This window comes from Panthera onca, chromosome B3 (genome assembly GCF_046562875.1).
Source record: "Panthera onca isolate mPanOnc1 chromosome B3, mPanOnc1 haplotype 2, whole genome shotgun sequence".
In the NCBI taxonomy this organism is placed as follows: domain Eukaryota; kingdom Metazoa; phylum Chordata; class Mammalia; order Carnivora; family Felidae; genus Panthera; species Panthera onca.
The window spans coordinates 52,319,589-52,335,292 of NC_138344.1; the positions used below are offsets into that span (position 1 = coordinate 52,319,589).

The following is a 15,704-nucleotide window of genomic DNA, read 5'->3' on the forward strand; positions in this document are numbered from 1 at the left end:
GTTGTAGTTATTGATTTAGTATTTTTCTCCTAATATAAGTTTTTCAGAATAAAGACAAAATGAATCTTACTCCATCTTTCACAGCACTTAGCACAGCCCCAACCACTGGGAGGCAGGCAATACGGGGTAGACTAGAGGTTGATATGAATCCTGGGTTCACTACAGACTAGCTCCATGGCCGTGAGCAATTTAATCTCCTTAAGTGCCACTACAGATTAAATGAGATACAGTAAGTTCCCCTTATCCATGGGGGATATGTCCCAAGACCTTGAGTGTATGCCTGTAACCACGGATAGCACTGAACACTTATAATATGTTTTTTCCTGTACATACACACATACCTATGATAAAGTTTAATTTATAACTTAGGCACAGTAAGAGATCGACAACAGTAGCCAATAATAAAACAACACTTGTAACAATATATTGTAATAAAAGTTACATGAATGTGGTCCCTCCCTCTCTCTCAAAAGATAGCTATACTCACCCTTCTTCTTGTGATGTGAGATGATAAAATGCCTATGGAATGAGGTGAGGTGAATGACATAAGCACTGTGATAGAGGGTTAGGCTACTAATGACCTTCTGACAGTCTGTCAGGAGGATCATCTACTTCTGCACTGTGGTGGTTGACTGCGGTAACTGCAAACCATGGAAAGCAAAACCGCAGATAGAATGAAACTACTGTAATGAATTTCAAGTATTTAGCAAAGGAGAAGGCTCACAGTGAATACTCAACACAAGTCAGTTATTATTAAATGGCAGATGTTGGCCCAACATGAAGTAACAAAATAGATACCAGGCAATGTTCTCTCTCCATCTCTCTCTCATCTCTCTCTCACTCACACACACACATACACACACTTCCTTCCCCTCCCTTTGAGAGTAACATGACTAACTACCAAACAGAATAAGGCAGAAGTGACAATGTGTGACTTCAGAGAATAGGCCATAAAAGGCACTGTGGTTTCCTGCTTGTTCTTTCTTTTTCTCTTCAGCCACTCCCTCTGGGAGAAGAAGGCTGTCATGACGTGAGGCCACACAGGCAGCCCTATGGAGAGGCCCATGTGGTGAGAAACTGAGGCCTCCTGCCAACAGCCACATGAGTATGCCATCCTGGAAGTGTACCCTTCTACCTCAGTCAAGCATTCTGCTGATGGCAGCCCTTGATGACAGTTTTACTACAGCCTCACTTGAGACCCTGAGCCACAACTATCCAGCTAAGTCCTGATTCCTGATACTCAAAAGCTGTGTGAACTAACAAATGTTTATTGTTTTAAGCCTCTAAGTTTTGGAGTACTTTATTACCCAGCAGTAGATAACCAACATTCTTTGTTTAACACAAATACTGTGATTCTTTGCAAAAAATTCTAGAAGTCACTTTTTAAAAATTTCTTCTTTTGAGTTGGATAGCTTGCCTCAAAGTCAGTGACTACAGAGGATTGGAAACAGGTGTGAAAACTGGAAGTTATCTCCATTACATTTTTTAACCTCATGATAAATCAAGTGACTGACAATAATCATAACGCAATACCTTAATGTTGTTGAGGTTGACATCTTGCAGGCCGGGGTCATTGGCTTTCATCTGCTGCAGACTCAGTTCCACATTGGTGGGATTGGGTGGTTCCTCAAATACTGGCTTGACCTTCTCACCTTTGACCACATCTAACACACAAGTTTTAATTTTAAAAAGAAAGTGTAAGGGCTCTCCTTCCAAAATCAGAGATGACTTCCCCCAAAACGACCTTTCCTTCCTATGCTCCGATTCCAATAATACTCTAATATCAGTGATAGTACAGCTGATGATTCTCAACTAAACAAACATGGAAATGGTACAGTTCTGAGTCACAGTTTCAAACACTGATGCTTCTCAACTGCAATGCAAAGAAGTCTCAGTGGCTGATGCTACATGGAACCAAAAGTTCAGAAGGCCCTATAGTAAACTCCAACCTACCCCCCGCCCCGCCGCCCCACCAAATCCACAAGCAGTTATTGCTGCTGTATATGGATCACTTTCAGACTATAATCATCAAGCTACAGGAGCTGAGATTCAAAAAAGAAATAAGTTTCTTCATTTCCAAAACCATACTATTCCTTTGGCCTCTTTTTTTTAAATATTATTTATTTATTCCTTTTAAGTAGGCTCCATACCCAATGTGGGGTTCAAACTCATGACCTTGAGATCAAGAGTTGCTCTACCAATTGAGCCAGCCAGGTGCCCCTTCTGGCCTCTTGACCATACCTCATCCTTCTCTGATTTCCATTTGGAGATTTAATTTTGAGGAAGGTATGGGAAGAGAAAGGGACAGAAAGGCAGAATGGAACAATTCTCAAAAGCAGTTAACAGAAAACATTTGCAGTATATATTTAACATACAAACTGTTACTATCCCAATATACACAGGGCTCCTACAAATTAGTAGACAATCCAATTAAAAATGAACAAATAATATGATCAGAAGAATCTGTCACTCAACCAAAAATATAAAAAGTAACTAAATTGTGAAGTTAAAAAATGGAACACCATTTGACTAGCACAAAAATGTAAAAAGAGATAACATGTAGAATTGGCAACAACTGTGAAGTCAAACACATCCTCTTATGTTGATGGTGAGAACGTAAACTGGTACAAACTTTTTGGGAGGAATTTGGCCTTACTTATCAACATGTAAAATGTGGGTACTCTATGACCCAGTAATTCTGTATCTAGGAGTCTAACCTACAGGGAAAAAAAAAGCACAAATACATAAATATATTTTTCAGGGATGTTCACTGACATATTACTTGTGGCAGCAAAATATGATAAATACAAAGCCTATCAATATGAAAATGGTTAAGTTACAGCATAATCTCTCATAATAAGATGTGATCTATTCATTAAAAGAAGGGGGCAAACCAACATGTACTGATAAAAGAAGAGAACCATAATTTGAAAAAAAGTTAATGAAAAATGAAATACTTAGGTATTTCATTTGTACGTATAAAAAATCTTTACAAGATCTAGATGAAGAAAACTACAAAACTTTATTGAAAGAAATCAAAAAGAACTAAATGGAGGGATAACTGCAAGAGACTCAATATTGTCAAGATGTCAGTTCTTCTCAACTTGAGGTATAGATTCAATGCAATCCCAGCAAGTTATTTTGTATACATCAACAAACTGATTTTAAAGTTTATAGGAAGAGGCAAAAGACCAAGAAAAACCAACACAATACTGAAAAAGAACAAAGTTGGAGGACTGACACTACTCAACTTTGACTTACTACAAAACTACAGTAATCAAAAGAGTGTGGTATTGGCGAAAGAATAGACAAACAGATCAATATAACAGAGTAGAGAGCCCAGAAATAGATCCACATAAATACAGTCAACTGATTTTCAATAAAGGAGCAAAAAATGCAATGGAGAAGAGTCTTTTCAGTAAATGGTGCTAGAACTGGACAACCATACACAAACCATACATAAAAAAAGAGTCTAGACACAGACCTTAGACCCTTCACAAAAATTAACTCAAAATTTTTCACCTAAATGTAAAATGCAAAACAATAAACCCCCTAGAAGAAAGCATAGATGAAACTACGCTGCATGATATCATAATGGTGGATCCATGTCATTATACATTTGTCCAAACCCATAGAATGTACAACCCCAAGAGTTAACACTAATGTAAACAACAGACTTAGGGTGATAATGATGTGTCACTGTAGGTTCATGAAGTGTAACATATGTACCACTCTGGTGGGGGGTGTTGGTAATGGAGGAAGCTATGCATGAATTGAGGACAGGGAGTATATGGGAAATCTGTGTGCCTTCTGCTCAGTTTTGCTGTGTACCTAAAATTCTAAAAAAAAAAAAAAGCCTTAAAAAAGGTTAATGATATGTCTGTGCATAAAAGTCCACAAGATTATGCGCCAGATTTTTAAAAACAAACATGTTGTCAGAATGTTACCCTTTGATACTAAAGTTAAAAAGGATAAACATTTTTCATCTATATGAATAAGCAAAAATGAAAAAAAAAAGTAATACTGCTCATTGTTTGGATAAATATCTCAGTATCAATGATGGTCTGTAAATATGCTGCTCAGACTAGAAAGTACGTGCTAAGTCTCCTTCAAAGAGAATAAAATACACTTCACCTAAGAAAAATCTGTAATCTTCTGCAAGTTTTTACAGCACCTGGATCACACTGTAGCAAAATTACTTGATTGTTGGTCCATCCCTCCCATGGACAGATAAGTTCCTTTAGGCAGAGACCATTTTTTATCTTCATACCTAGAACATTCCTGACGCATAAGGTATTCAGTAGATAACTAATGAATGAGTAAATACAAGAGTCTAATAAACTGTACGCTTTTCTGGGAAATGCTGACACAGAGAATTGTGGTCTTGAACTTTCTGTGCCGGCTAAGTCCATGCCAGTGTGTCTTTCACATTCTCAGGGGGAAGTAGGAATTCAAATTCTAATGACCTGTGTCCATTATTGAGAAAACAAAGATACCTAATAGAAAAGGGAACTTACTGAAAATACTATTATTGATTAAAAAGCATCATCAGGAACATGAAACTCTGCAATCTATGTTGACTATGCAACCTTTTTATCAGCAATTTTATATTTTGGGTGAGTAGACCCACCAAAAGAGTATGTTCTGGGAAAAACACACTGATTGGTCCATTATGCTGCAAAAACTTTGATTATTGGCTTCCCTATTCTGGTTTGAATGCCCAGAGCCCAGTGATCCTTAGTGCGTTGACACAATCTACCTTCAAAGCCTACAGGATGGAACTCTGGATTCAACAGGCATCCCTCTTATCAACACCACCTGAAGCTCTCAATTTTCACACACCACAGACTCCACATCAACTTACTTCTCACGGGCACTTTGCCACCTTTAGTGCTGGCCGTTTCTTCATCAAACTTTGGATTGTTGAGTAAATTGTGCACTCCAAGAACAGCTAAAAACAAAGATTAACAGTGAATATACATTAAGTTTGGGAAGGCACATTAGGATGTCCACAATGTTAATTTTCCTTGAAGAACAATTCTTCGTATCATAAAGGTAAGTGTCCAGAGCCCCCCAGCCTTGCATAGTGTGTGGGACACATACAGTGTTAAATAAGCTTATATATTAAAAAAAATCTCTTTCCAAGGCCACCAGCAATCTTCAGATGTCTTTCTGGGGCTATACAGGTAGAATCATTTAGCATCTGGGGACAATGGTCCAGTTATGTCCCCAAATTACTGAAAACTTGCTTAGACCTCCTAGTTAAGTAGACTCAACCTTTCTGTTTTCTCATCTGTAAAATGTGAAGGTGGGACTGAGTCTAAGGATATTTTAAGATCTAACGTTATATAGATTACAGCATGTACTCTCCCAGAGGCAAATAACAGAAAGATCATGGACCTCTCTCAATGTAAGCCACCCCTTTCTCAGGACCAACAGGTTTCCTCTCCAGTTTACAGCATCCTAGGGTGGTAAATAAAAGAGATGTCAGCAATAAAAGGCCACATAAGCATACTGAGATTTTCAGTCTCCTGTATTATGTGAAGCTTGCACCAGGAGGCAGCACAGGACGCAAGAAACAGCACTGGGCAAGAACGAGCTCTGGGCAGGCTGAAACACAACTGCCCGATCTTCCGATGAAACTGTACAGATGAGACTGGCCACCTGGAGAAGAATCCCAGGACAAGTCATCTGTCAATAGGTAGTGAAGGAGCATCTCAGAGCTCCTCATCAGCTGTACCGTAATCGACACATCAGGAGGAGGGAGGCAGCCAGCAGCAGCCCAATAAAGGGCAAAGGTCCAGAGTTAAGAGTGGCACTCAGGAGCAGTCACCTAGAGTTAGAATCCTGGTTCTATCACAAACTACCTGTGTGACTTGGGAAGTTACTAAATGTCCCTGAACATCAGTTTCCTCATCTGTAAAATAGGGATAATAATTATCCTTCAAGTGTTACAAAGATTAAATGACTTCCCATGCATCAGACAATGTTCTAAGTGCTTTACACATTCTTGTTAAAGAAATAAGAATTTGTTGCTGTGTTTCTGGCACTGCCTAAGGAGAAGATGCCCTATTTGTTTTTTAAATTTTTTTAAATTTTTTTCTTTTTTTTTTCAATATATGAAGTTTATTGTCAAATTGGTTTCCATACAACACCCAGTGCTCATCCCAAAAGTTGCCCTCCTCAATATCCATCACCTACCCTCCCCTCCCTCCCACCCCCCATCAACCCTCAGTTTGTTCTCAGTTTTTAAGAGTCTCTTATGCTTTGGCTCTCTTCCACTCTAACCTCTTTTTTTTTTTCCTTCCCCTCCCCCATGGGTTTCTGTTAAGTTTCTCAGGATCCATATAAGAGTGAAACCATATGGTATCTGTCTTTCTCTGTATGGCTTATTTCACTTAGCATAACACTTTCCAGTTCCATCCATGTTGCTACAAAGGGCCATATTTCATTCTTTCTCATTGCCACGTAGTATTCCATTGTATATATAAACCACAATTTCTTTATCCATTCATCAGTTGATGGACATTTAGGCTCTTTCCATAATTTGGCTATTGTTGAGAGTGCTGCTAGAAACATTGGGGTACAAGTGCCCCTATGCATCAGTACTCCTGTATCCCTTGGGTAAATTCCTAGCAGTGCTATTGCTGAGTCATAGGGTAGGTCTATTTTTAATTTTTTGAGGAACCTCCACACTGTTTTCCAGAGTGGCTGCACCAATTTGCATTCCCACCAACAGTGCCACAGGGGTTCCGTTTCTCCACATCCTCTCCAGCATCTATAGTCTCCTGATTTGTTCATTTTGGCCACTCTGACTGGCATGAGGTGATATCTGAGTGTGGTTTGGATTTGTATTTCCCTGATGAGGAGCGACATTGAGCAGAAGATGCCCTATTTGATAGACACAGGCCACTTAGGTCATCCAAATATATCTTGCTTTGGCCCTATATGCACTGAGCAACTTTTTTTTTTTTTTTTAGATTTTTTTTTAAGTTTATTTATTTTTGAGAGAAAGAGACAGTGTGAGCAGGGGAGAGGCAGAGAGAGAGGTTGACACAGAATCCGAAGCAGGCTCTAAGCTCTGAGCTGTCAACACAAAGCCCGATGCAGGGCTCAAACTCACAAACTATGAGATCATGACCTGAACCGAAGTTGGATGCTTAACCTACTGAGCCACCCAGACGCCTCTTCACTGAGCAACTTCTAATTATAATTTGGCTCCCCTTGCCAAGTTTCAATTTTTGTTTTATCTGTTTCCTGGGAATCTGGCTAGTAGATCCGCCCCAAACTGATGGCCCTTATGTGCATAGACAAGATGAAATCTCTAGACCAGCAGAGCTGGTGGTCAAGCTGAGGTACAGATGCTCTGAGAAATGCTGCCTTGGCGGTCAGCTGCTGCTCCCTTGCCGTTGTCTACCTGCCATCATAACATGTGCAGGCCATTGATACTCATTGTTATCTAAACCTCACTGGCTCTCAGCCCATGCACTCACGGGGCTGCTCTTGACCTTCCAGAAAGATCCACCCTAGAGAAGATGCTGTCACCCACCCCCAGGTGGGCTTCCTGAGCTCTGAGGGAGCACCTGACGATGGAGTGAGGCTGAGTAGAGATAATAACACAGTTTTCTTTCTGGATTATTCCCCTGGTATTATTATTGTATGAATTTCAGAATCTAGATTCTTTCAAATGGTTGGTGTTTTTCTCTTTCTCCTTTCTTCAGCATTTCCTGGGAATTCGAGCCCAGCCATGCATTCTCCCTTTGGGCATGTCCATGAGACAACCCTTGAGAGGAGCAGTAACCATAACAAGATCCCTCCACAGCAACCACAGGGCTAAGAAAAAAGGTCACTGCAAAGCACCTTCTTAACTGCATGATGCAGATGCCTTAACTCCTGCAGTGATTTCTGAGACAGGTTCAAATATGTGAACTTAATATTGATGACTGACTATCACAGAAGGAGTGGAAATGTAGCTGAGGTGGCATGGCTGGTTCTCCTGGGAGGGAGGATTATTATTACAAATGTCTTTCAGTGGAATAAAGATGTGAGGATTTTTGACAAAGCTTGTGGACTGTTTCTGAAAGCACCTTTATCCTGTGGTGACCTAATAACCCTAATAATCCATATTTACATCCCATTTGGAAAAAAAACACATCCCATTAATGCAAAAATATGCTGGTATATGCATAGAATCTTTCTTGAAGGATATATTAGAAATGGGAGGAGGCTTAATTAGGGTAAGAAACTTTCTCTTTTTTTTTTTTAACATTTATGTATTTATTTTTGAGAGAGAGAGAGAGAGAGAGAGAAAGAGAAAGAGAGAGAAAGTGATTGGGGGAGGGGCAGAGAGACAGGGAGACAGAGAATCCCAAGCAGGCTCTGTGCTGTTAGCACACAGCAGGATGCGGGGCTCAATTCCATGAAACGTGACATTACGACCATGAGCCAGAATCAAGAGTCGGGTGCTAAACTGACTGATCCACCCAGGTGCCACAGAAACTTACTTTCAGTACATAGCCTTTTGTTGTTGTTGTTATGTTCCAGTAACAGTTTATTTACAAAAACAGGAGGCAGGTCGCAGTTAGCTGACCCCTAATCTACTGCCATCTTGACTTCCCATTCTTCTATACTATTTGTGTTTTGCCTATCTGCATGTATAATCAATTCAAATCATAACAACATTTACTATTTTGTTGCTATCGTTAAGAAAACTAGAAAAAGATGAGATCGGGCTGATTGGCTTTACTTCCTGTGTGGATGTAATGGTAAATAACTCCTGCTCCATTGTGGGGCTAACAAACCTCTTAGTGGCAATCAGAATGGAATGGTGACTGTGGGGAAGGGCAAGAGCTTCATGAATATTTTATGAGGATAAAATGTGATAAAATGCAAATATGAAAGCTCCTTAGAAAGAGGGCTATTATTTTGTTGTTTAAATTCTCAGTGCTCTTTTAGATTTATTCCCTTTGGTTTCTCAAACTCTTGAATTTTGTAACATAGGTATTATTGGGACAGTTTACATCTGAGATAGGACTCTAAATTTTATAGCTGAGACACATACAGCAAAGTAAGGTTTGCTCAGAGAGGTTAAGTCACTTGCATTGAGTCTTACAGCCACATAATAACAGAAGACAACCTGGTATTGCAATTCTTATCAGTAGTTATAGAGAAGCTCAAAGGCTGCTGCTGGGGTGCTGGTGAGTGCCTGGAGGTCACAGAGCCAGACAGGCAAGGTTCCCAGAGTTGAGGACTAACCTGCAAGATCATAGAGTTCGGTGTCAGAGGCGCTGGCCAAAGCTTCTTCTAGTTCTGGGTCAAGGGTCACTTTTTCTTCTTTACGAGTTTCTACGGGCTTTTCTTTGGGGATGAAGACTCTCCCTTTAAATCAGAAGAAAAACAAAAACCATTGTGTGTTGCTGACCAGGGTAGGGTAAAAGGACTGACCAGACAATGCAGCTCTGGCCACTAAAAGTTGCATGCCCAACTGGGATTCCTTAATTGCTGGGATGGCAGTAGCATTAATCCACTATCAGAGGGAAGGAATGTCAGAGGAGGAATCCTGTGTTTGGCAACACAAAGATGTGAGGAGACAACAGTCTTTAAACAGACAGGGAAACGGTAGTTTTTACCTCTCTACCATTGATCGCCACCATTGCCCTTAGACCTGGACAAGAGAGGTCCTGCCACAGGCCCCACACTTTAGAGGGCTCCACTCTGGTCTTCCTCTCCTGCAATCTCCCTCCTATATCCCTCCCTCCCATATCGAGGAAGGAGTCATGGGGTCAAAGAGACATTACCATCCAGAATCCAGGCCACCTGCTAGACCATGCTCCACGCATCTAGAACCCTGGAATTCTCTGCCCAAAGACACCTAAACCTGCTTCCAAGGCCTGCATGAATCCTTTCCCCATGTCACTCTAGGCCAAGAGGAGGCTATTTGTGGGTGAGTATAGATGAAGCTTGGGTATGTAGGCTGGGTGTCAAATATGTGTGCTGAAGCCCAGCAGCGTAAGACAGACTCATATGCTTGCATGAAACTTTTAGAAGTCCAAGAATCCTGGCCTTCTAGGTGTATTTGTAGGAGTGTATGTATGTGTGTGTGTGTGTGTGTGTGTGTGTGTGTGTATTATTTATTTATTTAGTTTGAGAGAGAGAGAAAGAGAGTATACATGAACAGGGGAGGGGAAGACACAGGGAGAGAGAAAATCCAAGCAGGCTCTGTGCTATCAGCATAGAGCCTGACACAGGGCTCGATTCCATGAAGCATGAGATCGCGACCTGAACTGAAATCAGTAGTCAGATGCTTAACTAACTGGGCCACCCGGTGACCCAAACATATATATATTTTTAAGTTTGTTTATTTTAGAGAGAGAGAAAGAGCATGAAAGCAGGCAAGGGCAGAGAGAGAGGGAGAAAGAGAATCCCAAACAGGCTCTCCACTGTCAGTGCGGAGCCCAATCTCATGAACTGTGAGATCATAACCTGTGCTGAAATCAAGAGCTGGATGCCTAACCAACTGAAAGACCCAGGTACCCCACAGTATAAAACATATTTTAATAGTTTGTTAGCTTTTTTTCAAAAAATTTTTTAATGTTTATTTATTATTGAGAGACAGACAGAGCATGAGCATGGGAAGGGCAGAGACAGAGACACAGAATCTGAAGCAGGCTCCAGGCTCTGAGCTGTCAGCACAGAACCTGATGTGGGGTTCGAACCCACAAACTGCAAAATCATGACCTGAGCTGAAGTCAGACACTTAATCAACTGAGCCACCCAGGCGCCCCAACAGTTGGTTAGCTTTTAAATATAAAAAATGGCACATGGACTTCTATTTGTGTTCTTGCTTTGGACCTTGCAAATTGGAGGTTCCTGAGGGACAAACTGGTGCTCTTCCAGAGTTTTTCCCCCTAGACTGATATTGTTCACTACTAGGATGCTGTATCTAGGGTCACTGGGACTAGTGTAGTGACCTGGGGACACAGCCACCTCTCTAGAACATACCAAAGGAAGTCAGATTTAAAGGGAGAAATCAGGGTTGACATTTTTAGAATTATGCTTGTCTGTGAACAGCAAGGTACTCTGTGCTTCCCATATGCACATACTCTGCCACCAACTCCTGCTTCATCCTGTCAGCCAGATTCCATTTACTTTGACCCTGACTTACTTCTGAATATGTCGATATCTATGCCCTACCTCACCAGCCTCAACCTCTGGACTGACGATCACATCAGTGGGAGAATCACATGTTACCTGCTCCTAACACTTAGCCAGGTCAACGCACCCACATCCCACATGTGCAATGACTCATAAAGGGAAACCCAGGACATTCCAGATCTGCCATAGCAATACTCCAGACCTACTTGCACTTTTTTCCAATTCCTTCCAGCCTTTGATTTGTGGTTTCTTTTTTGGAGCTGCTCTTACTTCTTGGCATGATCTTTGACATTGTTCTCCTCCATTTTGATCTTTGGAGTTCCCTAAAGACACACCCTTCAATTGCCCTCTCCTCTGTCCCCTTGGGTAGAACAGACAGCTGGCTCCAGCTTCAGCCAATGGGGACCAACACTGTTTCTAGGTCTCCATGGCTAGCCACTCTTCCTTACTCCCATTGGAAAGGTAAAGGTCAAACCCAAAGTCAGTAACTCTCCTTCATGAATCCTCTCCAAGAGATGTCCCTGGTTGCAGGGGCTACAGACTTCCTGATAGTTTACCAGATCTTCAAATGCTTGCATATGTTAACAGGGACTAGGTAGAGCTGGGCACCCTAGAGAGACACCACTGCTTGTGGTCAATCTGGGGTCAAGGTCTCTACCATTGACCATCAACCTGCTTCCTGCCTCAGCATCACATAAACTGCCACATTTCCCAGAAAGAAGGAAAATACACTGGAGAATGATGAAAAATACAAGGAGAATGACTAGAAGATAGAAAATGAAAAAGAAAATAATCAATCAATAACATCTCAGATGCTGGGGTTCATCCCAGACTTTTTTTTTTTATAGTATCTGCAGCCCAAAGCATTTTCCTTGCGGCTCAGATGATCTTGATTCCAGAGTCAAATAGGCTTCTACATTTCTCCTTCATGGTAGTGTTTAGGATTACCCAAAACACCAGGTGCACAGGTGGCCCCCAGTTGTCAAAATTTAGGACAACTGCTGCTGCATATCCATTTTTAGGGAGGGGGGCAATCACACATCATGTTCTAAGTGAATAAAACCATCACAGAAAGTTAAATGTGGCCCAGGAACCTCAGGGCCCAGGGCACACGGTATTCAGAACTGAAGTTGTACAGCCCCTCTTCTGAGGCTTTCATGATTGCCTCCCACTGCTCCCAGTTGGTTAGCTGGGACCAGGTCATCTGCTAGTCCTTCCAGGGGCGCTGCAGACTCTGCTCTGATCCCTCCGCTCTGTTTGGAAAACTTGCTCTCTGCTCATTTTGTCCAACTGTGTTGCTTCTCAACCTTCTACTAAGCACTATGCAATTTGTGTGCCCCTTCTGTATTACCATTTACTACTCAGACTGCTCCTGGACTCCTAACTCCCATGTGAAACATCTGGAAATTAATCTGGATTGAGAGATACTTTACCATTGCTGCTCCCCCAGACCTGTACTCTGAGAAGAAGCAACCACAACTTTCCTCTTATTATTCTGTCACTATCCTAATATTGGATGTTAATTGGGATTTTATTGAAGATTTGACATTGTAATTGTTCTTTCACAATGAAATCGATCCAACAGCAGCTACACTGCCTTAGAAACAGCTCCATATTTATATGGTATTCCTTAGTTATTTGCCCAATTTGTCACTGTCCAACTTCACTTTCTTAATAAATTGATGTTATCAGTGGTGCCTGATGCATCAAATGTGCACAATTCAGAGGACTGCCAGATGTTGCTCTGACTCATGCCAACTGAGGAGCTATGCTCCTGCCCCCCAGGACCCCGAACAGCAGCTCTGAGATGGCATTCATTCGAACCCCTGTTTATCAAGTGCCTCCCCAGTGCCAGTTTCTATGCTGGGATGCAAGAGAGACACAGTCCCACTGTAGGGATCTCATCTGATGTGGGAAACACACAAACCCAAAGTAAATAGACAAAATGATGAACAACACTGAGATAGTGCTGTGAAAGCAATAAATGAGTGCCATGGCAGAAAGAAGGGAAGGTCAGGGAAAGCCCAGGGACCTGACATTTAAGCTGAGATGTTTAGAATGTGAGAAATGGGAATGTGGGTCAGAAGGAAGGGGCCATGAGAAGCCTGGGATGGGAAAGGAACTTGGCAGATTTGGGGAAATGAACAATGACAATGGGGCTAAGACTTAGCAAGGGAAGGGGAAATGACATTAGAGAGGTGGGCAAGGTGAGCTCTCCCAGGGCTCTGAGGACCACAGTAAGGATTTGAGACTTGAAGCAGGGGAGTGACATGATTTGATTTGCATTTTAAAAAGACTGTAGCTGCCATGAGGTTACCAATGATTCATTAGTATCTGTGGGCCCAAGTCACTGTCTGCAGCTGTGGAAACTGCACAGGCTATTGGGACCCATTTTTCCTCCAAACGGGAGCCCAGGGTTAAGAGCTAAGGAGGATGGGTTTTCCTTGTCTTGGAGGAACATCCCTTTGCTCCTCAGAGTCTCATCAGGATGATCACAATGCTCTTCTCACTAGACCACAAGCTCCTGGAGGGCAAGGTAGGGTCTTATTCACTGTGGCCCCAGCACCTGGTGTCTGGTAAATCCTGGCTGAGGGAATGGTTGATTTCACTGGTCTCTAACGGTAGCATCTCAAGGTAGGGGTCTGGTGCCACCACTATCCTAGACATGGAGTAGAAAGGCCTTGAGGGGACGTCTGCAGCTGGTCAAGCACTGGGCTAAGAGAAACACACTAATGCCCATAAACCTTCTTTGAGGCACAACACTACCTCATACTGCCAAAGCTTTTTCTTTGGGGTTGAAGATATTTTTCATAGAACTAACTTGAGTACCGTCACACTCTAAGTATTCATTTATTTAGCCTAAATATTTATTTAGTATTTTTTTTGCTGAGTAAACATCATTTTTTTGGAGGAGTTTTAGGTTCATAGAGCACAGTACAGAGAGTTCCAATATACTCCTTGTCCCACACTTGCAAACCCTCCCCCATCGACATCCTGCAGCAGAATGGTACGTTTGTTATAAATGAAGAACCTACATTGACATCATTATCACCCAAAGTCCATACATTACATTAGGGTTCGCTCATGGCGGTGCACATTCTACAGGATTGGACAAATATACACTGACATGTCTCTACCAGCCATGATTCTTTCAATAAAAAATCCAGTTCTTGGGCTTCCTCACTTCCAGGTCAGTTCCCTTGCTGGACCCCCTGTGACAAGGTATCCGGAGTCCCTTTGTCCCAGGATGTGGTACCTGTGGTCCTTACCTTTCTTTTCTCCAGTAAAGGGCACAAAGTCTTCCCTGTCTTTCTGTTCCAAAGCCTCCTTCTCCAGGTACATAAGGAGGTGCTCACGATCAAATGGGCCAGTGGCTGCTTTCTGTGTCTGGTCTTTCTGTCGCAATCCAGCCGGTAGCAGGGCGCTCTGATGACACAGAGGTGTGAGCAGGAAGGAAGGTGTTTGCCCTACTGATGCTCTGTTACCCGCCCTCCACCCCAGCCCTGCTGATACTGGGGAGGCAGGACACCTGTGCAGAGACGTACGCGTGAACTGAGGACCGAGGTCTCTGGCATGTCTCTGAGGCCCTACTTGCTCTAACATCCTGTGCTGAGAGGAAGGCTCCCAGTGAGTGCAGGCAGAACATAAACGGTTCGAGCAGCCTCTGAGTCTTCTGCAGCTGCTTTCTAGAATGTGGTGGCAAAAGTCCAGCCACCCTTCGTGGCCTCCTTCCTCACAGATCACACTTAGGTTTGGCCAGCTCTGTACCCAATGTGCTCCTAGGCAGGCATATGGAGACAAATGAGGAGCCAACGTGGCTATCCTCTCCTATCTCTAGCCTCTCTCCTAGGAAAACATCCAAGCACGTGAGCAAATAGGGTAGATGCTGATACTTGCTTGATGAAGCTTAGGGATTCCTTAAGTTTCAAAACTAAAAAAAAATTTTAAAGTAAATAAAATATCCAATGTCTGGCCTATCAAAATATCATACAAATAATTTTTAGTGACATTTTTATTTATAGTAAAAACCACTATTTTGGATGCCTCTGTAGATAACACTATCAGGGCTGAAGAAAGTGTTTGCTAAACAAACACTGTAACAAGCTACTTAGCATTTCAAGAGCTGATAAAAATATTAGAAGCTCCACTTAAATTTACATGATATTGTTGCTATAATAACTCAAATCTATCCATTGCTGTAAGATCATCAAATGTTTCAAGTTATTTATGCAGTTTTTATAAATAAGATATAAAACAGATCTGTATTTGGGGGTAAAGACTTGGTTTAAATACCACCTCTGGTGTTTACTAATATGGGATCTTATATCAATTACCTCTCCTAGTTTGTCCCCCTCATATATGAAATGGGAATAAAATTTTTTAATTTTTTTAATTTTTAATTTTTTAAATTTTATTTATTTGAGAGAGAGAGAGAGAGAGAGAAAGCATGCACAAGTGGGGGAGGGGCAAAGGGAGGGGCAGGGGGCAGAGAATGAGAAAGAGAGAGAGAGAGAGAGAGAGAGAGAGAGAGAGAATATCCTAAGCAGGCT

General features: G+C 41.9%; 1 protein-coding gene across 4 annotated transcripts in view; it reads right to left on the bottom strand.

Moving 5' to 3' along the window:
• Positions 1 to 15,704, bottom strand: part of TMOD2 (tropomodulin 2) — a 72,589-nt gene that overhangs the window by 23,340 nt on the left and 33,545 nt on the right. For all 4 annotated transcript variants that reach the window (XM_060618518.3, XM_060618520.3, XM_060618521.3 and 1 more), the window contains 4 exons: positions 14,424 to 14,580; positions 9,256 to 9,378; positions 4,865 to 4,951; positions 1,534 to 1,664 (listed from right to left, as the gene is read on the bottom strand). In XM_060618518.3, coding sequence (XP_060474501.3) covers positions 1,534 to 1,664; positions 4,865 to 4,951; positions 9,256 to 9,378; positions 14,424 to 14,580 — 498 coding nt within the window. The remainder of the gene's footprint in view (positions 1 to 1,533; positions 1,665 to 4,864; positions 4,952 to 9,255; positions 9,379 to 14,423; positions 14,581 to 15,704) is intronic.